This window comes from Sceloporus occidentalis, unplaced genomic scaffold (genome assembly GCF_023333645.1).
Source record: "Sceloporus occidentalis isolate IW3139 unplaced genomic scaffold, rSceOcc1.0.p SCAF_2, whole genome shotgun sequence".
Taxonomy (NCBI): domain Eukaryota; kingdom Metazoa; phylum Chordata; class Lepidosauria; order Squamata; family Phrynosomatidae; genus Sceloporus; species Sceloporus occidentalis.
In genome coordinates, this window is record NW_028316982.1 from 274,024,582 (window position 1) to 274,046,881 (window position 22,300).

The 22,300-nt window shown below is 47.9% G+C and overlaps 1 protein-coding gene across 2 annotated transcripts; it reads left to right on the plus strand.

Moving 5' to 3' along the window:
- Position 1: 1 nt before the first annotated feature.
- On the plus strand, positions 2 to 21,556 carry LOC149320255 (folate receptor alpha-like). Of its 2 annotated transcripts, none has more exons than XM_089513205.1 (7): positions 2 to 140; positions 8,295 to 8,432; positions 9,219 to 9,308; positions 11,671 to 11,824; positions 14,482 to 14,670; positions 19,461 to 19,596; positions 20,914 to 21,556. In XM_089513205.1, the coding sequence occupies exons 4-7, from the start codon at positions 11,675 to 11,677 to the stop codon at positions 21,198 to 21,200; spliced, it is 762 nt and encodes a 253-aa protein (XP_089369331.1). In that variant the 5' UTR covers positions 2 to 140; positions 8,295 to 8,432; positions 9,219 to 9,308; positions 11,671 to 11,674; the 3' UTR covers positions 21,201 to 21,556. The 2 variants fall into 2 exon arrangements, with proteins under 2 accessions (XP_089369331.1, XP_089369330.1); XM_089513204.1 differs by having other exon boundaries at positions 3 to 140; positions 9,219 to 9,311.
- Positions 21,557 to 22,300: the final 744 nt, after the last annotated feature.

Genomic DNA, 22,300 nt, shown 5'->3' on the forward strand with positions numbered 1-22,300 from the left:
GCCATAGACAGATGACGGCTAGAGCGGCTCCCGCTTTGCCACAGCCGAATTAACGCCATTTGGCGCCGCTTTCACGGCCGGCCGATGGGATTCTGGGGTTTGTAAGTTTGCTGTGGCGGCAGAGCTTCCTGACAGAGAAGGTGAGTATTTCACCAAACTACAAATCCCAGGATTCCATAGCGTTGTTGAAAAAAGCACTGGCCGACTGGCTCCGCTGGTGAACGGGGCTCCCTCAGAAGATCTCAATTCCCGCCTTTTTCCAACCCGGTTCGCTTCCGCTGTTTTTATAAGGAGTGACTCTACAGTTTTCCTATCTCTCGGATTTTTCTGAGGGGGGAGAATGCCCATTGCGCATGCGCAGGACGGAGCGCCTTTTCCGGACAGCGTTATGGTAAACATCCCTTGGCGTTCCCTTTGACTCCTCCCACTTGGGGCGAAGGGGGCGTTTCTGCGCCTGCGCAGAAGCAAACGATGCTTTACAGAGGGGAAGGAAGTAGCAATAGTGAGTGCATAGCGCCTCGGTGGCGCAGCGGTCAAAGGGCGGTACTGCAGCCACCACAAACACTCAAGGGAGGCTGCGAGTTCGATCCCAGCCAAGGGCCCAAGGTCCACTCAGTCAGGCAGCCCTCCTTCCTTCCTTCCTTCCTCCCTCCCTCCCTCCCTCCCTCCATAGGCCCGTGAAAGGAGTCCAGGCATCTTCTTGGGGCAGTTGGCTTCAACGCCTTATGAGCCCCTGAGGGAGTGCTGCAGTGCACTGAGAAGCAGTGTATACAAATGGACTTGTTCCCTGGCACTGAGCCCTGAGGGCAACTAAAGCGGCCTCAGACTGGGTTCTTGTTCCTGCAGTGTGTTGCTCTGGGCCTCGGCTGGCAGGAGGAAGGGAGATGGCCCAGGATTCCTTATGATGCCACCCTCGACCCAAGGCTCCTGCCTTCCTCCTGCCAGCCAGCCGAGGCCCTGGGCTTCTCTGGAAGCATGGAGAGGAATTGCTCTGGGAGGCAAGCAGGAGGGGGAATGGTGCCCCTGACTAAGCCAAGGGAGATCGTGCAGCACCTTTCAGGCTCTGCAAAGGCGGAAGCATGAGCTTCCTTGGACTGGGCCTGCTTCCTCAGGGGCAAAAGGGAAAGACTTGGAAGGCCGGCCGGCCGGCCGGCCGGCACCAAGTCACTCAGTCCAGACCCCTCCAAGCAGCCATGTAGTGGTCTGAATGCTGGACTATGGGCCAATCCGTACTGCAGAAATCAACCCGTTTGAGACCGCTTTGACTTTGCCTGCTCTGGCTCAGTGCTAGGGAAACCTCCTGGGGTTTGTATTTTAATGTGTCACCAGAGCTCTCTCTGACAGAGAAGGCAAAGCGTCTCACAAAACTACAGTTCCCAGGATTCCCTAGTAGCACTGAGCCAGGGCAGTCAAAGCGGTCTCACACTGGGTTATTTCCGCAGTGTGTTTTGGACCTATGCTGACAGTTCCGCAAAGGACTTTGGGGGAGCGCCAGCCAGCCGACCTCCGAACCAGGAGAAGGGCCTCCTCGGCTTAAGGCACATTTCCCCCTAAAGCTCAGAAGACTGGCGTTTACACGGTTAAATGTGTTCTTGTTGGTTATCATTCCATTGTTGTCTTGTATGTTTCTCAATGGGGCCATGGCCATTTACTATAAAAGGCTACCTGATCACTCATTACATTAGAGTTACCAAGTTCAGGGTATTCCTATAACTGCGTGTGTTACCATTCCTATGGCAACCCCTTGGAACCCCTTTGAGACTAACCAAAAGAAAGAAGTTGGCGGCATGAGCTTTCATAGAGTAAAGTCTACTTCCTCAGAGCCACATGCATCTCAGGAAGTAGACTTTACTCTATGAGAGTTCATGCCGCCAACTTCTTTCTTTAGTTAGTCTCAAAGGGGCTACAAGATCTCTCTACGTATTATTATGATTGTTATTATTAACATGTATTTATCGAGCGCTGTAAAATTTGTATACTGATACTACAGACTAACACGACTATATCTTGAATTCCATGGCAACTTCTCTTATTCACTGCAGAACGAAGTGCCATGGCTCCAGCCTATGCAATTGTGGGATTTGCAGTTTGTTGTGGCCCCAGTGTTCTCTGACAAAGAAGGCTAATTATTCTCACCAAACTACACATCCTAGGATCTCATACCATGGAGCCACGGCAGTTAAAGCAGTGTCAAATTGCATTATTTCTGCAGTGCAAATAAGACCTCAGTCTCAAAGTCAATTTCGCTGCATCCACACTGCAGAAATAATCCATTTTGACTAGGGTTGCCATAAGGCAGGACCTCCAAACCGGGACAAATGTAGGGCCACATTTTCAAATGTAGGACACATTTTTTAAAAAATGGAGGACACATGAAAAATTGATAATTTTTTAAAAATGTTAATATAAATGCATGTTTCTTAGGCATGCTCAAAATGGAGGACATTTTGGCATTATTCCTAGACAGAAGGCTGAAATGTAGTTCTCTTTCTGGCCAAACACCCCCCCCCCCCAAATTCTACAAGAACATTTCCCACCCCCAGGCAGCCATAGCATTTGCAAGATCACAGGCAGTCCCTTGTGCCATTGCAAACTACATTTCCCACTCCCAAGCAGCCATAGCATTTGCAAGATCACAGGCAGTCCCTTGTGCCATTGCAAACTACATTTCCCACTCCCAAGCAGGCATAGCATTTGCAAGATCACAGGCAGTCCCTTGTGCCATTGCAAACTACATTTCCCACTCCCAAGCAGACATAGCGTTTGCAAGATCACAGGCAGTCCCTTGTGCCATTGCAAACTACATTTCCCACCCCCAGGCAGCCATAGCATTTGCAAGATCACAGGCAGTCCCTTGTGCCATTGCAAACTACATTTCCCACCCCCAGGCAGCCATAGCATTTGCAAGATCACAGGCAGTCCCTTGTGCCATTGCAAACTACATTTCCCACTCCCAAGCAGACATAGCATTTGCAAGATCACAGGCAGTCCCTTGTGCCATTGCAAACTACATTTCCCACTCCCAAGCAGGCATAGCATTTGCAAGATCACAGGCAGTCCCTTGTGCCATTGCAAACTACATTTCCCACTCCCAAGCAGGCATAGCATTTGCAAGATCACAGGCAGTCCCTTGTGCCATTGCAAACTACATTTCCCACTCCCAAGCAGGCATAGCATTTGCAAGATCACAGGCAGTCCCTTGTGCCATTGCAAACTACATTTCCCACCCCCAGGCAGCCATAGCATTTGCAAGATCACAGGCAGTCCCTTGTGCCATTACAAACTACATTTCCCACTCCCAAGCAGGCATAGCATTTGCAAGATCACAGGCAGTCCCTTGTGCCATTGCAAACTACATTTCCCACCCCCAGGCAGCCATAGCATTTGCAAGATCACAGGCAGTCCCTTGTGCCATTGCAAACTACATTTCCCACTCCCAAGCAGCCATAGCATTTGCAAGATCACAGGCAGTCCCTTGTGCCATTGCAAACTACATTTCCCACTCCCAAGCAGGCATAGCATTTGCAAGATCACAGGCAGTCCCTTGTGCCATTGCAAACTACATTTCCCACCATCAGGCAGCCATAGCATTTGCAAGATCACAGGCAGTCCCTTGTGCCATTGCAAACTACATTTCCCACTCCCAAGCAGGCATAGCATTTGCAAGATCACAGGCAGTCCCTTGTGCCATTGCAAACTACATTTCCCACCCCCAGGCAGCCATAGCATTTGCAAGATCACAGGCAGTCCCTTGTGCCATTGCAAACTACATTTCCCACTCCCAAGCAGGCATAGCATTTGCAAGATCACAGGCAGTCCCTTGTGCCATTGCAAACTACATTTCCCACTCCCAAGCAGGCATAGCATTTGCAAGATCACAGGCAGTCCCTTGTGCCATTGCAAACTACATTTCCCACCCCCAGGCAGCCATAGCGTTTGCAAGATCACAGGCAGTCCCTTGTGCCATTGCAAACTACATTTCCCACTCCCAAGCAGACATAGCGTTTGCAAGATCACAGGCAGTCCCTTGTGCCATTGCAAACTACATTTCCCACTCCCAAGCAGACATAGCGTTTGCAAGATCACAGGCAGTCCCTTGTGCCATTGCAAACTACATTTCCCACTCCCAAGCAGACATAGCGTTTGCAAGATCACAGGCAGTCCCTTGTGCCATTGCAAACTACATTTCCCACTCCCAAGCAGGCATAGCATTTGCAAGATCACAGGCAGTCCCTTGTGCCATTGCAAACTACATTTCCCACCCCCAGGCAGCCATAGCATTTGCAAGATCACAGGCAGTCCCTTGTGCCATTGCAAACTACATTTCCCACTCCCAAGCAGGCATAGCATTTGCAAGATCACAGGCAGTCCCTTGTGCCATTGCAAACTACATTTCCCACCCCCAGGCAGCCATAGCATTTGCAAGATCACAGGCAGTCCCTTGTGCCATTGCAAACTACATTTCCCACTCCCAAGCAGCCATAGCATTTGCAAGATCACAGGCAGTCCCTTGTGCCATTGCAAACTACATTTCCCACTCCCAAGCAGGCATAGCATTTGCAAGATCACAGGCAGTCCCTTGTGCCATTGCAAACTACATTTCCCACTCCCAAGCAGCCATAGCATTTGCAAGATCACAGGCAGTCCCTTGTGCCATTGCAAACTACATTTCCCACCCCCAAGCAGACATAGCGTTTGCAAGATCACAGGCAGTCCCTTGTGCCATTGCAAACTACATTTCCCACTCCCAAGCAGACATAGCGTTTGCAAGATCACAGGCAGTCCCTTGTGCCATTGCAAACTACATTTCCCACTCCCAAGCAGACATAGCGTTTGCAAGATCACAGGCAGTCCCTTGTGCCATTGCAAACTACATTTCCCACTCCCAAGCAGGCATAGCGTTTGCAAGATCACAGGCAGTCCCTTGTGCCATTGCAAACTACATTTCCCACTCCCAAGCAGGCATAGCGTTTGCAAGATCACAGGCAGTCCCTTGTGCCATTGCAAACTACATTTCCCACTCCCAAGCAGGCATAGCATTTGCAAGATCACAGGCAGTCCCTTGTGCCATTGCAAACTACATTTCCCACCCCCAGGCAGCCATAGCATTTGCAAGATCACAGGCAGTCCCTTGTGCCATTGCAAACTACATTTCCCACCCCCAGGCAGCCATAGCATTTGCAAGATCACAGGCAGTCCCTTGTGCCATTGCAAACTACATTTCCCACCCCCAAGCAGGCATAGCATTTGCAAGATCACAGGCAGTCCCTTGTGCCATTGCAAACTACATTTCCCACTCCCAAGCAGGCATAGCGTTTGCAAGATCACAGGCAGTCCCTTGTGCCATTGCAAACTACATTTCCCACTCCCAAGCAGACATAGCGTTTGCAAGATCACAGGCAGTCCCTTGTGCCATTGCAAACTACATTTCCCACTCCCAAGCAGACATAGCGTTTGCAAGATCACAGGCAGTCCCTTGTGCCATTGCAAACTACATTTCCCACTCCCAAGCAGACATAGCGTTTGCAAGATCACAGGCAGTCCCTTGTGCCATTGCAAACTACATTTCCCACTCCCAAGCAGCCATAGCGTTTGCAAGATCACAGGCAGTCCCTTGTGCCATTGCAAACTACATTTCCCACCCCCAGGCAGCCATAGCGTTTGCAAGATCACAGGCAGTCCCTTGTGCCATTGCAAACTACATTTCCCACTCCCAAGCAGACATAGCGTTTGCAAGATCACAGGCAGTCCCTTGTGCCATTGCAAACTACATTTCCCACTCCCAAGCAGACATAGCGTTTGCAAGATCACAGGCAGTCCCTTGTGCCATTGCAAACTACATTTCCCACTCCCAAGCAGGCATAGCGTTTGCAAGATCACAGGCAGTCCCTTGTGCCATTGCAAACTACATTTCCCACTCCCAAGCAGGCATAGCATTTGCAAGATCACAGGCAGTCCCTTGTGCCATTGCAAACTACATTTCCCACTCCCAAGCAGGCATAGCGTTTGCAAGATCACAGGCAGTCCCTTGTGCCATTGCAAACTACATTTCCCACTCCCAAGCAGGCATAGCGTTTGCAAGATCACAGGCAGTCCCTTGTGCCATTGCAAACTACATTTCCCACTCCCAAGCAGGCATAGCGTTTGCAAGATCACAGGCAGTCCCTTGTGCCATTGCAAACTACATTTCCCACTCCCAAGCAGGCATAGCGTTTGCAAGATCACAGGCAGTCCCTTGTGCCATTGCAAACTACATTTCCCACTCCCAAGCAGGCATAGCGTTTGCAAGATCACAGGCAGTCCCTTGTGCCATTGCAAACTACATTTCCCACTCCCAAGCAGGCATAGCGTTTGCAAGATCACAGGCAGTCCCTTGTGCCATTGCAAACTACATTTCCCACTCCCAAGCAGACATAGCATTTGCAAGATCACAGGCAGTCCCTTGTGCCATTGCAAACTACATTTCCCACTCCCAAGCAGGCATAGCATTTGCAAGATCACAGGCAGTCCCTTGTGCCATTGCAAACTACATTTCCCACTCCCAAGCAGGCATAGCGTTTGCAAGATCACAGGCAGTCCCTTGTGCCATTGCAAACTACATTTCCCACTCCCAAGCAGGCATAGCGTTTGCAAGATCACAGGCAGTCCCTTGTGCCATTGCAAACTACATTTCCCACTCCCAAGCAGGCATAGCGTTTGCAAGATCACAGGCAGTCCCTTGTGCCATTGCAAACTACATTTCCCACTCCCAAGCAGGCATAGCGTTTGCAAGATCACAGGCAGTCCCTTGTGCCATTGCAAACTACATTTCCCACTCCCAAGCAGACATAGCGTTTGCAAGATCACAGGCAGTCCCTTGTGCCATTGCAAACTACATTTCCCACTCCCAAGCAGGCATAGCGTTTGCAAGATCACAGGCAGTCCCTTGTGCCATTGCAAACTACATTTCCCACTCCCAAGCAGGCATAGCGTTTGCAAGATCACAGGCAGTCCCTTGTGCCATTGCAAACTACATTTCCCACTCCCAAGCAGGCATAGCATTTGCAAGATCACAGGCAGTCCTTTGTGCCACTGCAAACTACATTTCCCACTCCCAAGCCTTCTTAGGAATTCCCCCCTTCCTCCTTTTCCTTGCCCCCTCCAAGCCCCCCAAACCCCTCGCCCCCTCTTTTTCCCAGGTATGTCTCAACTTAGGAGGGATTTATGGGACAGATCCAAAGCCTTTTTTCTTTTCTAATGGGGGCAAAGCCTTGAGAAGCCCTGGACCCCTGAGAAGAAGAGGAGGGGGGCTTAGAGAGAGGAAGAAAGAGAAAAAGAAGATGAGGAGGGGGTAGAAAGGAAGAAAAAGGAGAGGAGGAAGAGGAGGGGAAGAGGAGGAGAAGAAAAAAACGGAATAACAAGAAGAAGAGAAGGAGGGGAAAGAGAAAGAGAAAGAGAGAAAGAGAAAGAGGGGAAGAACAAAAAGCAACTTGCCTGCAAAGCCCTCTCCGCTTGGAATTTGGAGCATCATGCCCAAATAAGGAAGCAGAGGGCTGGCCAATAGAGGCAGGGCAGTGCAGCAGACCCCGCCCCTGCTGGTTTCAGTCCTCCTCCTGCTGCTCCAGACAAGCTGCATAGGCAGCACTCTATAGAAGGCAGGCAGCAGCCCTGGGAGCTCAGAGTTGGGCAGCCACCCGGGAATGGGGGCGGGGGCGGGACGGGACCGGGCACGCCCCCCAGGGGGCGGGAAAGTCCCGCCCACCACCGTGAAATGGCAACCCTAATTTTGACATCACTTTGGCTGTGTCCGCACTACAGGAATAATAACTTCCTTGGCTCAATGCTAGGGAATTCTGGGAACTGTTGTTTTGTGAGACATTGGTCTGTTACAGACAGCCAAAATAAAGCTGCTTCGAGTCACAGTGGAGGTATGGTGTTTGAATGATGCATGCGTCGTAAGAGTCCAGAAGCCACACCAAAGCCACGCTCCAGTCCTTAGGGCTGGAGCGTGGCTTTGGTGCAACTTCTGGACTCTTAGGATGCATGCATCATTGAAACACCATACCTCCACTGTGACTCGAAGCAGCTTTATTTTGGCTGTCTGTAACAGGCCATTGAGCCTTTCCTGTTAGAGAGCTCTGGGGCCACAATAAACTACAGTTCCCAGGATTCCCTATCACTGAGCCAGGGCATTTATAGCGGTCTCGAACTGAATTATTATTTCTGCAGTGTGTACTGGGTCCATGCCATGCTGACCAATGCCCACCCTTGGCACATGTGGTCACTAATGGTGTCCTTTTTGTCCCCCATCACAGCGATGCGGCAGCACCAGAGAAGTCAAAGTGGAGACCGGGAGCCATCCAGCGCCTCCTTGTCCAAGGAAGAGGCAGTCAAAGCAGAAGGCAGCCCATGCCATCGAGTGGCAGGCACAGGAAACAGCATGCCCCCAGAAGGTAGGTCCCCAATGGGAGGGCTCATAGCTGCATGATGAATACTCTGAAGCGGCCCTGGAGGTCCCCTGCCCCCCAGCGCTTCAGTGATCACAAGTTGAACAAGAGTCAGCAGTGTGATGTAGCCGCTAAAAAGGCCAATGCAATTCTAGGCTGCATCAATAGAAGTATAGTGTCTAGATCAAGGGAAGTCATAGTGCCGCTCTATTCTGCTCTAGTCAGGCCTCATCTGGAATCATGCTGTGTCCAGTTCTGGGCAAAACAATTGAAAAAGGATGTTGAGAAACTGGAGCCATGTGTCCAAAGGAGAGTGACTAAAATGGTGAAGGGTTTGGAAACCATGCCTTAAGAGGAACGGCTTAGGGAGCTGGGGATGTTTAGCTTGCAAAAGAGACGGTTGCGAGATGATATGATAGCCCTGTTTAAGTATTTGGAGGGGGGTCATATTGAGGAGGGAGCAAGCTTGTTTTCTGCTGCTCCAGAGAATAGGACACAATGGAGTAATGGATGCAAGCTCCTGGAAAAGAGATTCCAGGTCAACATTAGGAGGAACGTCCTGACAGTAAGGGCTGTTTGACAGTGGAATATGCTGCTTTGGAGAGTGATGGAGTCTCCTTCTTTGGAGGCTGCTTTTAAACAGAGGCTGGATGGCTCTCTCTCAGGGATGCTTTGATTGTGAGTTCCTGCATGGCAGAATGGGGTTGGACTGGGTGGCCCTTTTTGGGGTCTCTTCCAACTCTATGGTTCTATGACCAGATGAGTGACCTGATTTCCCCTCTCTCACAACAGATGGTGACGGCCATGGCTTCGGACCCAACCATCGTCCAGGGACTTTTGGCTGGAGTGCACTTCCCGAAGCCAGGGAGCAATACTGCGAAGGTGGTAAGGCTGGCACAGAAAGGAACCAGGGCAGACAATGTGCTCTCAAACTGCATTATTCCTGCAGTGTTTTGGGCCAGTGGCGTCACTAGGGTTGGGGCCACCCGGTGCGGTCACTCATGGTGTCACCCCCCCATTGACCTCCTCCTCCTCCCATTTCACACCATATAGACCACACTTTAGTAATGCTTTTTTGTACTAACGTTACTCGTAAATCGTAATTCCCATATACCACTGAATGCAATGCTAATAGTTCTGACGTAAACAACTAGCAAAATTTAAATTATAACTTAAAATTACAACCTAATTTTATTTACATATACACAGTTAAGAGTTTATTAAAACGTCATATTGTTAAAGAAAATTTCAATATATATATATATATATATATATATATAATTTTTTTGAAATTTTAATTGTAAATAATCCTGGGGTCAGTCCTTTCTGCTCCCAGTGAGCCCCCCACAACTCCCACCGCCTCTTAAAACAGTGGCTCTCAACCTGTGGGTCGTGACCCCTGGGGGGTTGAACAGCCCTTTCACAGGGGTTGCCTAAGACCATCAGAAAACACATGTTTCCGATGGTCTTAGGAGCCGAGACGGAAATAATGTTATGGTTGGGGGTCACCACAACATGAGGAACTGTATTAAAGGGTTGTGGCATTAGGAAGGTTGAGAACCACTGTCTTAAAGCATTTTAAAGGGAAGCAGATGAATGCCACTGTCAAAATGTAGGTGTTGAAGAGCAGTGGGGTCACTCCTTTTTAGGGGGTCACCTGGTGTGGCCCACACCCCCCAAGTAACGCCACTGTTTTGGATCTTAGCTGGCAAGAAAGGGGAAAAGTCCCTCTCTGCAAAAGAATTGCCCAGGTGTCCCTATGCAATCATTGACCAAAGATCTCTCTTCTGGCCTGATCTTTGGATCTTCCTCCTTGGCTGAGGCCAGCAGCCCTGTTCCCAAGCAGCCTGGGCTAACGAGAGCTTTCTTGGTCCCAGCTGGGCTTCCCTAAGGAGGGACCGGCTCATAAAACACCCCTGCAGGGCGGCCTGGGCCCCAGAGGAAGAGGTTGGCCCCATAGCCAGGAAGGAAGGTGGGTAGGTGATGGGTTTGCTGGAGGCTGGGCCTGGATACATTGTGTGGGGTTTCCTAGGAATATGGTGGGCTTCTTGGGAAGGTACTCAATGTTGGATGTTGGATCATTGCAAAAAATTGTTATGGTTTTAATATATACAGATTTATCTTTTTAAAATGTGTTTTATTCTTTTAATAACTCTCTGTCTTAACTCTGTAATAATTTAGTTCCTTTTTAATGTACTTATTTTAATAATAATAATAGATTTTGTTTATATCCCACCTTTCCAAAAGGATCAAGGCGGACTACAATAGAATACATAAATAAAGACATAATACAAACATAACTAAAAAGCACATATCCCTTTACTCCTTACCTTTAAACTAAAACACTAATACTAAAAATTAAAATCAAAATCAATTTAAAATAGGCAAGATTGGGGAGAGACGTTTGGGCAAAGGGAGGGCAGTCTGCCTCAGTGTAACCGGAAGGTCAGTCCGGAATCAATAAGTAAATAAAACATGTATTTAATTTATGGTATTTATACCCCGCTCTTCAGCCTTAAAGGCTCTCGGAGACTTACCTTCTTTCTATGGTTTTAACCATACTGGTTTTTTAAAAACAATATTATGAAGCCGTTCCGAGTCCCAGTTTTTGGGGAAATAATAATAATAATAATAATAATAATAATAATAATGGAATAATGGTGAGATGGGGCAGCTAGAAGCAATTGCGCTGGGAAGCAAACAGGGATCTTGAAGTACCTTTGAATGTGCAAAAGTTGTAGCATGCGTTTTCCTGGACTGGGTCTACTTCCTCAGATGCAAAAGTTTGCAAATTTTGTATATTTTAGTTTGTTTTTGTTTAAAGGAGGGTTTTAGGCACGTTGAAGAAAAACCAGTTTGTTTTAGCACACACATTTCATGGATTACAACCCACTTCCTCAGATGCACTGGAGCACTGATTCAACATACCTGAGGAAATCGATTGAAACCCTCAAAACCTGTGTTAAACTGAACTGGTGGGTCTTAAAGGTGCCCCAAGACTCTGCATTGAGGTTTTCTGCTGGTAAAGTTGCAATGACTCAGGCAGGATGGAAAGTGAAAACATCTGATGCAACCTCCTCTGGAATGGCCAGCATGCTCAGAACGATGCTCAGTTCTTCACTGAGGAGGAGCAGTTGTGGTTCTTGTCCAGCCCCAGGCCTGGCTATTTAACCCTAGTGTCCAGCATCTTTGCTCTCCTTCTCATCTTCTCTTGTTTCTAACCTTCCTCTCTCTCGGTCTGCAGGAAGATGATGGCAGCCCAGCGCCTGGTCCTTCCATTGCTTCTGTTTCCCATCTTGGCAGAAGTCCTGGCCACCAAGGAATCGGTGCTGAACATGTGCATGAATGCCAAGCACCAGAAGACGAAGCCTGGCCCAGAGGACCAGCTGCACAAACAGGTACGGAGGGCCCCCCTCAAATGAGGCTGGGGGGGGGTCTGGCTGGGGAATCTCCCACTTTCAGTTTATCAGACTTAAAAATGATTAATGCATTTGGTGGAGCTGAAGAGGACTTCCATGGGTGCCAAAGGGAGGCTTCTGTGGATGCATAGCATCACTGGTTCTGCAGTGGGGTATTTGGGATGAGAAGTGGGAAGGGAAAGAAGTCAAGTCTGTCCATTGTGTGATTTCTGAAATAGGGGCCAGCAGTGTGATGCAGCAGCTAAGAAAGCCAATGTGAGTCCAGGCTGCATCAGTATGAATATAGCAGCTAGATCAAGGGAAGTAATAGTGCCACTCTATTCTGCTCTGGTCAGGCCCCACCTGGAATACTGTGTCTAGTTCTGGACATTGAGAAACTGGAGCCATGTGTCCAAAGGAGGGCGACTAAAATGGTGAAGGACCTGGAAACCATGAAACCCTATGAGGAAAGACTCAGGGAGCTGGGGATGTTTAGCCTGGAGAAAAGAAGGTTAAGAGGGGATATGATAGCCCTGTTTAAGTACTTGAAGGGATGCCATATTGAGGAGGGAGCAAGCTTGTTTTCTGCTGCTCCAGAGAATAGGACACAATGGAGGGAAGCTACTGGAAAAGAGATTCTGCCTCAATATTAGGAGGACTTCTTGAGAGTGAAAGATGCTCCCTCTGAGTGTGACAGAATCTTCTTTTTAGGAGATCTTTAAGCAGAGCTGGATTTCCATCTGTCCAAGGGAGGGCTTGGATTGTGCCTTCCTGCAAGGCAGAATGGGTTGGAACGTATGGCCTTTATATGTTGTAAGCTGCCTTGGGTCCCAACTTGGGAGAAAGGCGGGATAAAAATGATACAAAACAAACAGATAAATAAATAAAATGTATTTCTGCAGAATTCAGGTTGGACTAGATGGCCCTTTGGGGTCCCTTCCAGCTCTAGAATTCTATGTATTCCTGAATGGCAGAATAGGTTGGGCTGGGTGGTCTTTGGGGGTCATTTCTACCGCTAGGGTTTTGTGTATTCCTGTATGGCAGAATGGGGTCAGACTAGATGGCCCTTCTTGGGGTCTATTCCAACCCTAAGATCCTGTGATCCTAAGAGGCTGTCCTGGTTTTGTTCTCTGCCACTGGTTTATCTCATTCTTTATCTTCTGCTGTCATTTTGTCCTGGTTTTATCGTATCATAAGGTGAATATTGCTTTATCTCTCTCTGCATGAACTGTGCAATGCCAAGGGAACTTTGCTCATTGGGTGGTTTGAAAGTGCCATAAAAATAAACAGCAAAACCAGAGAGTCTTGTAAGAGAGAGAGAAAGAGAGGACCTTTCGAAGTGGTCCGCCCAGCAGGGACGGTGGTCCAAAGCTCTCCCAGGTAGTACACAAAAATCCAAAAGTCCCCCAGCCTTCATTGCCACTCCAACAATTTTGGCAAGGGCAAACCTCCACTGAACAAATCTTGTCCCCGAAAACCATGACTTGAAAGCACACAACATCAACATGCATTCAACTGTTTCTAACGTATGGTAACCTTACTTAATGCAACTTTATGATAAGTGTGTTCTTAACAAGGTATTTTTTGCAGAGGGGTTTTGCCATGGCTGAGGCTGAGAGAGTGTGACTTGTCCAGGGTCACTCATTGGGCTTCCATGGCTAAGCAGGGATTCGAATCCTGGTCTCCTGCAGCCTTTCATGCTGAGACAGGCTCAGGGTGACCCTATCTAAGCATTACGTTCTTAGCAAGATTTGGGTTCAGGGGGTGTTGCCTTTGCCTTCTTCTGAGGCTGAGAGAGTGTGACTTGCCCAAAGTCAACCAGTGGCTGAGTGAGGATTTGAATCCAGACCTCACAGAGGGATACTAGTTCAACACTCAGACCATTGCAACCAGTCTGGCTCTCTTAATTATATCATACTACTTTTAATTTGGAGAACCAAAGTGGTTTGAATGCTGGACTATTTATTCAGTTACGTCTTTCATTGTATGCTGCCTTTCTCCCAGAGAGCGACCCAAGGCGGCTCGCAAAGAAAAAACGTTTTAAAAGACGTTACTATAAAAGTTTTTAAAACAATTAAAAACATCAAGTTAAGAACGATATAAAATCACATACCCTAAAAACTACAATATACGCTCCATATAAGAAACTCCCCATATAAAAGCCATTGCATGATTATGGATTTAAAGCTTGCCTGGATAAAACAGTTTCTGCTTGGCGACGAAAGGAAAGCAGGACTATGACTCCAGAGGCCAGGGTTCGAATCCCAGCTCAGCCATAAAACCCAGTGGGTGACCTGGGGCAAAGTCACACTCTCTCAGCCTCAGAGGAAGGCAGTGTTGGCAAAATGCCTCTGAACAACGCTTGCCAAGAGAACCCATTGAGAGAGCTATTGTGCAAGTTTACATATAGTCCTCCAAGGCTATTTGTTACTTAGGTATTAATTATTTGTTTTGTATTGACAGAAGCATATCATTATATAACAAAAACCCATGATAGGTTTGCATTAGGGTCACCATAAGTTGGAAACAACTTGGAAGGCATGCAACAAGTTCTACTTTGGGGGGGAGGAAAGATGGGGCGTAAATAAAGATGATGGTGATGGTAATAGTGTGAAAGAGACCCCTCCCCACCGGTCTTTCCGTTCCCTGCGCCGCAGTGTTCGCCGTGGAAGGACAACGCGTGTTGCACGCTCAACACCAGCCAGGAGGCCCATGAGGACACCTCCTATCTATACAACTTCAACTGGAACCACTGCGGCATCATGTCTGAAAAATGCAAGGCCCATTTTATCCAGGACACCTGCCTGTATGAATGTTCACCCAACCTGGGTCCCTGGGTTGTCCAGGTGAGTAGGGGCATTGATGTGGCCGGGGGGGGGGTCAGTGGGGTCCAGACCCCCCTTCCATTAATTTATGTTAAAAATAATATCAACCTAACCTAATCTAATCTCAAAATGTGATGGCACTTAGTCTGGACCTCCCCTTCCCAAAATCCTGGCTACGTTACTGGTAGGGGATCTCTGAAGACCCTCCCTTTCTGTATCCCCCCCTCCCCAATATCATCCCAAAAGAATTCCCAAAAGAAGGAGCTCTGCGATGCTTCAAAGATAAAATTATTCTTCTATGGTAGAACTAGAACCCTAGAACCGGTGCTAATGCACAGACAGGGTAGACTCTTTAGTTTTGGAGGGGAGCATAATCTGTCTCCTCGTTTTTACAGTACTTGATATATTTAGTTTCTCCCAAACTGATCATCAATCTGTGTGGCTCACTTCTTAGTTTAATAATAATAATAATAATAATAATAATAATACATTTCTTACCCACCTCTTCCCATAGATTGAGACAGGGAACAACAACAATGAAGAGATATAACCAACATCAGTTAAAAAACACCAGCTAAAATATACGTCAGTTTGAAATGACAAATAAATGTACACTTTGGGTCCCAATCTTGGGAGAAAAGCAGGATTAAAATATAATAACAACATCAGGGGATGATTTGACTGAGAGTTCCTGCATGGCAGAAGGGGCTGGACTGGATGGCCCTTCTTGGGGTCTCTTCCAGCTCTGTGATTCTAGACACATGTCAAAATTATCCATATTTAAAATTCACCATTTTCATCTGGAAAGCCCAAATGATGATGAAACAAACGATAGTACTCCAGTTTGATAGTTTAAGCCAGGGGTAGGCAACCTTCTTGAGCCGGGGGCCGGGTTGCTGTCCCTCAGACAACTGGGGGGCCAAAGCCGGGGGGGGGGGGGAGCTTCCACCCTCCGGGTGCGGGGCCGCATGCCGGGGTGGAGCTTCCTCCCTCCAGGGGCAGGGCTTTCTCTGCTCCCTTTCCCAACCTTCAGCTGTCTGACAAACAGCTAGAAGGGGGGGGGGGGATTGGGAGAGGGGGTGACAGGCGCGCACCTGCTCCTCCTGCCCTTCCTTGGCCCCCAGCTGCCACTCAGAGACAGCTGGGGACCAGTAAGGGCCCGTGAGGGGCAGGAGCAACAGGCGCGCGGCCCCTGCTCCTTTCCTCGGGGCTTTGCCAGGCCTGAGGAGTCCTCCGAAGGACACCTCAGGTCTGCCGAAGCCCCGTGGGGAGGAGGAGGCGTGTGCCCGCCCTCTCCTCCTCAGCCCCTTCCTTCGGCTGAACAGGCTCCAAGGGGCCCATTCGGTCAAAGGGGAGGGAGGCCAAAGGGAAGGGCTTGGGCACCCGTCCCAGGCCATTCCCTTCGGCTGTTCCCTTCGGCCGAAACCACTATCATTGTTAAAGCAGACCTTTTAGCATTAAAAGCACCGAAAATACACAGAAATGCACTTTGGAAAGTCACACTGTCTCACCTTCAGAAAGAGTCTTCTTCTTCCTCCTCCTCCTCTTCCTCCTGCTCCTTCCTTCCTTCCTTCCTCCTCCTCTTCCTCCTCCTTCCTTCCTCCCTCCTCTTTCTTCCTCCCTCCTCCTCCTCCTTCTTCCTCCTCCTCCTCTTCCCCCGCGGAAAGGGCAGCCATGGGTAGGGCGGGAAGGAGGAGGAAGACCCCGGCCCCTTCCTTCCCTCCCCGTGGCTGTCACAGCCGTGGGAAGGGAGGGAAAGGGCAGGAGGCCCAATGCGGCCACCGGAGCCCTGCAACAGGGCTCTGGCGAGCGCACCAGGCCTCCTAGAGGCCTGATGCGGCCACTGGAGCCCTCCTGGAGGCCCGATGTGGCAGCCGGAGCCCTGTTGGAGGGTTCCAGGGGCTGCACCGGGCCTCCTAGAGGCCCACCGCCATTTTGTTTTTCAAAATGGCGGCGAAGTCTCGCGTGACCTTTCTCGTCGTGCTCCACGACGGGAAAGGTCACACGAGACTTTGGCCGCCATTTTGAAAAACAAAATGGTGCCCGGAGCGGTGAGGAAGTGGGGCGGCAATCGGCGGAAGGATTGCGCAGGGGCCGGCCAAAAGGCCTCCGCGGGCCGTATCCAGCCCATGGGCCGGAGGTTGCCGACCCCTGGTTTAAACATTCAATCCTGTTAAAAATATGTATCTAATCTGAAAAAGTTTATTTATAGAAGGCTGTAAACTTACACAGCGCTGTGCATACAGTCAATTAAAGCAGATAGAATAAACCTGGCTTTGGCATACGTTCTACACAAATAATTAAACATAATACATATTAATACATGTTAACATTCTAACAATAAAGTGTAGCAGACAACAAAGTAAAATAACCTCCCATTGTCTGTACTGCAGAAATAATGCAGCTTGACACCACTTTAACTTGCATGGCTTAATGTGATGGAATTCTGCTGCCCCAGAGATCTCTGAGAGAGACGAATACATAGCTCACAAAATTATAAATCCTCAGTTTCCACAGAACTGAACCATGGAAGTTAAAGTGGTGTCAAACTGCATTATTAGGGAAAAGGAAATAACTAATTAAGGGCCAAGTGGGAGGCCAGGGGACCTCTCTTTTTAGGTGCAGGATCCCCTCTGCCTGCCTCTACCCCAGTTTAACCATTATAGCCAAACTGGTGTGCACTGGAAGCCCTGTTCTGTGTCCCCCCGAAAGGGACCTTTAAGGGCCATATAGTCCAACCGCCAGTTCTGTGGGAATTTGCCCCTAAAGCCTTTCCAAGGAATGACCATCTAATCTCTGTATGCATCCCTTGGGAGTTTCCTGCGGTGGTCAAGGCTGCCTTGTTTGACGGGGCCTTTTAATGCTCAAGGCTGCCTTGTTTGACGGGGCCTTTTAATGCTCAAGGCTGCCTTGTTTGACGGGGCCTTTTAATGCTCAAGGCTGCCTTGTTTGACGGGGCCTTTTAATGCTCAAGGCTGCCTTGTTTGACGGGGCCTTTTAATGCTCAAGGCTGCCTTGTTTGACGGGGCCTTTTAATGCTCAAGGCTGCCTTGTTTGACGGGGCCTTTTAATGCTCAAGGCTGCCTTGTTTGACGGGGCCTTTTAATGCTCAAGGCTGCCTTGTTTGACGGGGCCTTTTAATGCTCAAGGCTGCCTTGTTTGACGGGGCCTTTTAATGCTCAAGGCCAGGGCTGGCTTATTTTGTTTTATATCTTTACATTACACAAATTCAAATATAGTAGAGCAGAAACCTAAATCTATCCACAAAAAACTGCAGATTTATAAACTATGCTTTAGCATTTCAGAAATAAGAGAACAGATATAAATCTATGTACAAAAAAACCCTACAGATTTATAAGGCATAGGTACTTCCCATAGTTTCTCATTAATTGGGAGCAATAAGTGTTATCTTTATAGGAACCTCTGAAACCTTTCTACTCTTATTCATCTGATGATATATAATGACTCTATGCTTATTGCTTAAATTAATTGCTTTCCATGAAAAAAATAAGTACAATTAAACTTGGCTAACATGAATACTCTCATCTTTCATGATTCCTTTCTATAACACAATCTATATAATTATACAATCTTAGTTGACCATAACTTTCTTTTCTATAAAAAGCTTGCTTGGAAATATATAGCTGATTCTAGATTATTATTTTTCCCCAGTCATTACAGTTTGACATTATGACTTAATTTGATTGCATACAAACTAAATTTACATTAGATCTAATTGAAGTTCTGAAAAGGGAGCCATTCTTTTTCTACTTTGTTTGTAAATCTATTATTAGATCAAAAGTGTCAGTATATCTAAATCTCTCATGTCCATGACTTTCGGTTTCCATTCTTCCATTTTGGGTACTTTCTGGCAAATAAATGACTACAATATATTGCAATCTGATAAAGAATCCTTACTACAGATTGTCAAGACTGGGACCCTCTTATAAAATATCTGAATGAAGAGTAGGGGTCCAAGTTCCACAATAGGTTTGTTTTTATTTGTTGCCTGCTATATTTTATTTTTTAATGTCAATATGCATTAGTTATTATTCTAAATTACTTTTCTGGAACGTATGCCACGGGCAGGTTTATTTTATTTTATTCTACTCTATTTTTAACTGGTTGTATGTACACCGCTGTGTAAATGTACAGCGCTCTATAAATACAGCTTAATAATAATAGGAGTGAAGAAAATTAGAACGGATTTGTATAAACTGAGGGTTATATAAACAAAGATGATATTCAACATGAGTCTGTTTAAGAAAAGGGGGAAATAATATACTCTGATGAATGATTGATAGAAAACAGAGGAAAGAAAGAGATTAGGAGGTGCGCCTGTTGATTTTGTTGGTGGGTTCCCTTGCTTTGATTGTGGGGCAGATGCAATTTGTCATGTATTGTGTGTGATGGTTGTTGTTACCTGTATTGTCATTATAGTTTCAATTTAAGCTTTTTGTATCTTTTACTCATGAAAGCTCATAGGTAAAAGATACCAAAACCTAAGACTGAAACTACAGTTGCAGTATTAATTAATGCAATTAATTAATGCAAAAGCCAGCCATGGGGAAAGGAGGGACAAATGCAGGATATAAAGAAATATAATAAGAAAAATAAGAATGATAACAATTGTGCATGTTAAAATGTGTTTTCCCCCCAATTAAACGTGGCATTTAAAAGAAAGGATTAATCAGGGTGTTGTTGTTTTTTAATTCTGTTGTGCGTTCCCTTGGGATCTCAGAGGTGGATTTTGTCTTTAAAATTTAAATGGTCTCTAATAATAATATGTTCCTTTGGATCTTGGCCGGCAGGCGGACCAGAGCTGGCGCAAGGAGCGGATCCTGGACGTGCCGCTGTGCAAAGAGGACTGTGAGCAATGGTGGCTGGACTGCCAGCAGGACATGACCTGCAAGGAGAACTGGCACGTGGGCTGGGACTGGTCAAGAGGTCAGTTGGGCGCTTGGGACGGATGTCTTCCGGACTGCGGCCTGGACTTCAAAAGTGCTGAAACTCTTTGGAAGGCAGGGACCGGTGGCTCCCATGCCAACTGGGAACAATCATGGGGTGGTTGTTTTTTGGCGTGATTTCTTCAAGGGAGGTTTGCCACCATGGCTTTCCTCTAAGGCTGAGAGAGTGCAACCTGACCAGGGCCAGCCAGTGCGTTTCTATGACCAAGGAGGGATTTGCATCCTGACCATTGTGAGTCAATAGTTCCAAAACACACTGCAGAAATAATAATCCAGTTTGAGACCGCTTTAACTGCCCTGGCTCAGTGCTAGGGAATCCTGGGAACTGTACTTTCGTGAGATGTTTCGCCTTCTCTGTCAGAGAGCTCTGGTGCCATGATAAACTACAATTCCCAGGATTCCCTAGCACAGTTAAAGCTGTCTCAAATTGGATTATTGCTGCAGTGTGGACTGGACCATAGTCCAACATTCAGACCGCTACACCATGCTGCCCTCTACTGCCTTCAAGTCAGTTTTGGCTTAAGTAGACTCTCCTCTCAGGTTTTCTTTGTAAGCAAGGAGGGTGTTGCCACTGCCTTCCTCTGGGGCTGAGAGAGTGTGACCATGGTAATCTAGTGGGTTTTTGTAGCTGAGCAAGATTTGAACCTTGGCCTCTCAGATAATCCATAGTCCAACACTCCAACCATTATGTACTCCAACTCTCTATAGTTGTTATGTACCTTCAGGTCAACCTGCAGCATTCTAACTCCGGCCCCCCAGAGTCCAACACTCAAACCCCATTTGAGACCCTCCACTTTAGCCATCTTCTAGGGCAGTGTTTCCCAACTTTGATCCTCCGGATGTTTTGGATTTCAGGTCCCAGAATTCCTGACTGTTGGCCCAACTAGCTAGGGCTTCTGGGAGTTGAAGTCCAAAACACTTGCTGGACCGAAACTAGGGTTTGGCCAGATTTGTTCCCAAAGGGCCTGCCACTACCATCCTCTGAGGTTGAGAAAGTGTGACTTAACCATGGTCATCTAGTGGGTTTCCACAGCTGAACCAGGATTGGAAGCCCTATCTCCCAAATTCCTAACCCATCACTTCATCCACTATGCCATGCTGCCTGTCAGGAAAGATTTCTTCAGAGGAGATTCATCTGGTCTGTGTCTGAGCCTGAGAGAGTGTGACTTGCCCATGGCTTCCCTGAATGGCTGGGGATTCGAACCCTGCTCTCCTTGAGTCCAAGACAAGTGTTCAGATCCCGACACGCTCCTGTCTCCCTGTCCTTCCTAACTTTGTCTTTCCTTCCCGATGCCAGGGATCAATCACTGCCCTGTGCGGACCATGTGCCAGTCCTGGAAGCGGGTCTTCCCCACCCCGAAAGACATGTGTGAGAAGATCTGGACCAATTCCTACAAGTACACCACCTGGACGAGGGGCAGCGGGCGCTGCATCCGGATGTGGTTCAATGCCAGCGAAGGCGGCAACCCCAACGTGGCCGTGGCCCAATACTATGCCAACGCAGGGGAGGTCTCGGCTGACCGCCTGCCTTGGACGCTGCTGGGTTTGCTCCCTCCGGCCCTCTTCCTCTTCCTCCTGCAATGAGCCTGGGCAGGACTTTGTCCCAAAATCAGGGGGGAAAGCCTCAGCCGCCTGTATCCTTTCCTAGAGTCATGCAGATGATGGACAGAAAGTTGAACACTTTTAATGGAAAGCAAAACTCTCTCTCTGGGTTCTCCTGGCTCTTTCCTCCAGATGTTGTTGGACTACAACTCCCATCAGCCCTAGCTAGCTCAAACAATAGTGAGAACGCTGGGAGTTGCAGTCCAAGAACATCTAGGAGCCCCCACGATTCTCACCCTTTTGCTGTGGAGACCTGTTAGGAAGGGGTTGTTGTTGGTCCTCGGAGGTGCGGGTTTCACACGATTGGATGACAGAATAAAATAATATCTGGGTCTTAATATCCTTTGCTGTTTTGTCTTCATTTTCTCTGCTGCTGAACTGAAAGGTTGAGGAGCAGTAACCCTAAATATTTGCTATTTTGGCTTGCAGGGAGGAGGAAACCGTGCCTTATGAGGAGACTTAGGGAGCTGCAGGTTCTGCTTAGCCTGGAAAAGAGAAGGTTAAGAGGGGATATGAGAGCCCTGTTTAAGTATTTGAAGGGGTGGCAGATTGGGGATGGAGCAAGCTTGTTTTCTGCTGCTCCAGAGAACAGGACCCAATGGAGCAATGGAGGCAAGCTCCAGCAAGAGATTCCAGCTCAGCGTTAGGAAGAGCTTTTAGACAGTGAGAGCTGTTTACAGTGGAAGACGCTCCCTTGGAGGAGGAGGATGGAGTCTTCTTCTTCTAAGGAGGCTGTTTTTAAGCAGAGGCTGGATGGTCATCCATCATTGGGGATGCTTTGCTGGTGAGTTCCTGCATGGCAGAACTGGGTTGGTGACCCTTGGGGTCCCTTCCAGTCCTGTGCTTCTAAATACACATTCCAGGTTCCTCACTCAGAGCCAAGAGCCACCTCTGGGGCATTTTAATGTTTAAGGGGCCCCAATAGGCCTGTTTGATCCACACCTGTACTATTCTATCAAATGGCCGCTGGGCATTGAAAGGCCCCTGGATGTTGGCTGAGCGTGGTCAGTTCTCTTTAGCCTCTTTCAGGTGTGTCTGTGTCTTTCTCCCCCATCTCTAGGATTCTATGACCTTTGCCTGCA

What these genes read in the sequence shown, in the direction of transcription:
- LOC149320255 (XM_089513205.1), top strand. Translation starts at nt 11,675, where the DNA reads ATGATGGCAGCCCAGCGCCTGGTCCTTCCATTGCTTCTGTTTCCCATC. An exon ending in AGGACCAGCTGCACAAACAG is followed by an intron (nt 11,825 to 14,481) that starts GTACGGAGGGCC and finishes CCTGCGCCGCAG; the next exon opens with TGTTCGCCGTGGAAGGACAA. An exon ending in GGGCTGGGACTGGTCAAGAG is followed by an intron (nt 19,597 to 20,913) that starts GTCAGTTGGGCG and finishes TCCCGATGCCAG; the next exon opens with GGATCAATCACTGCCCTGTG.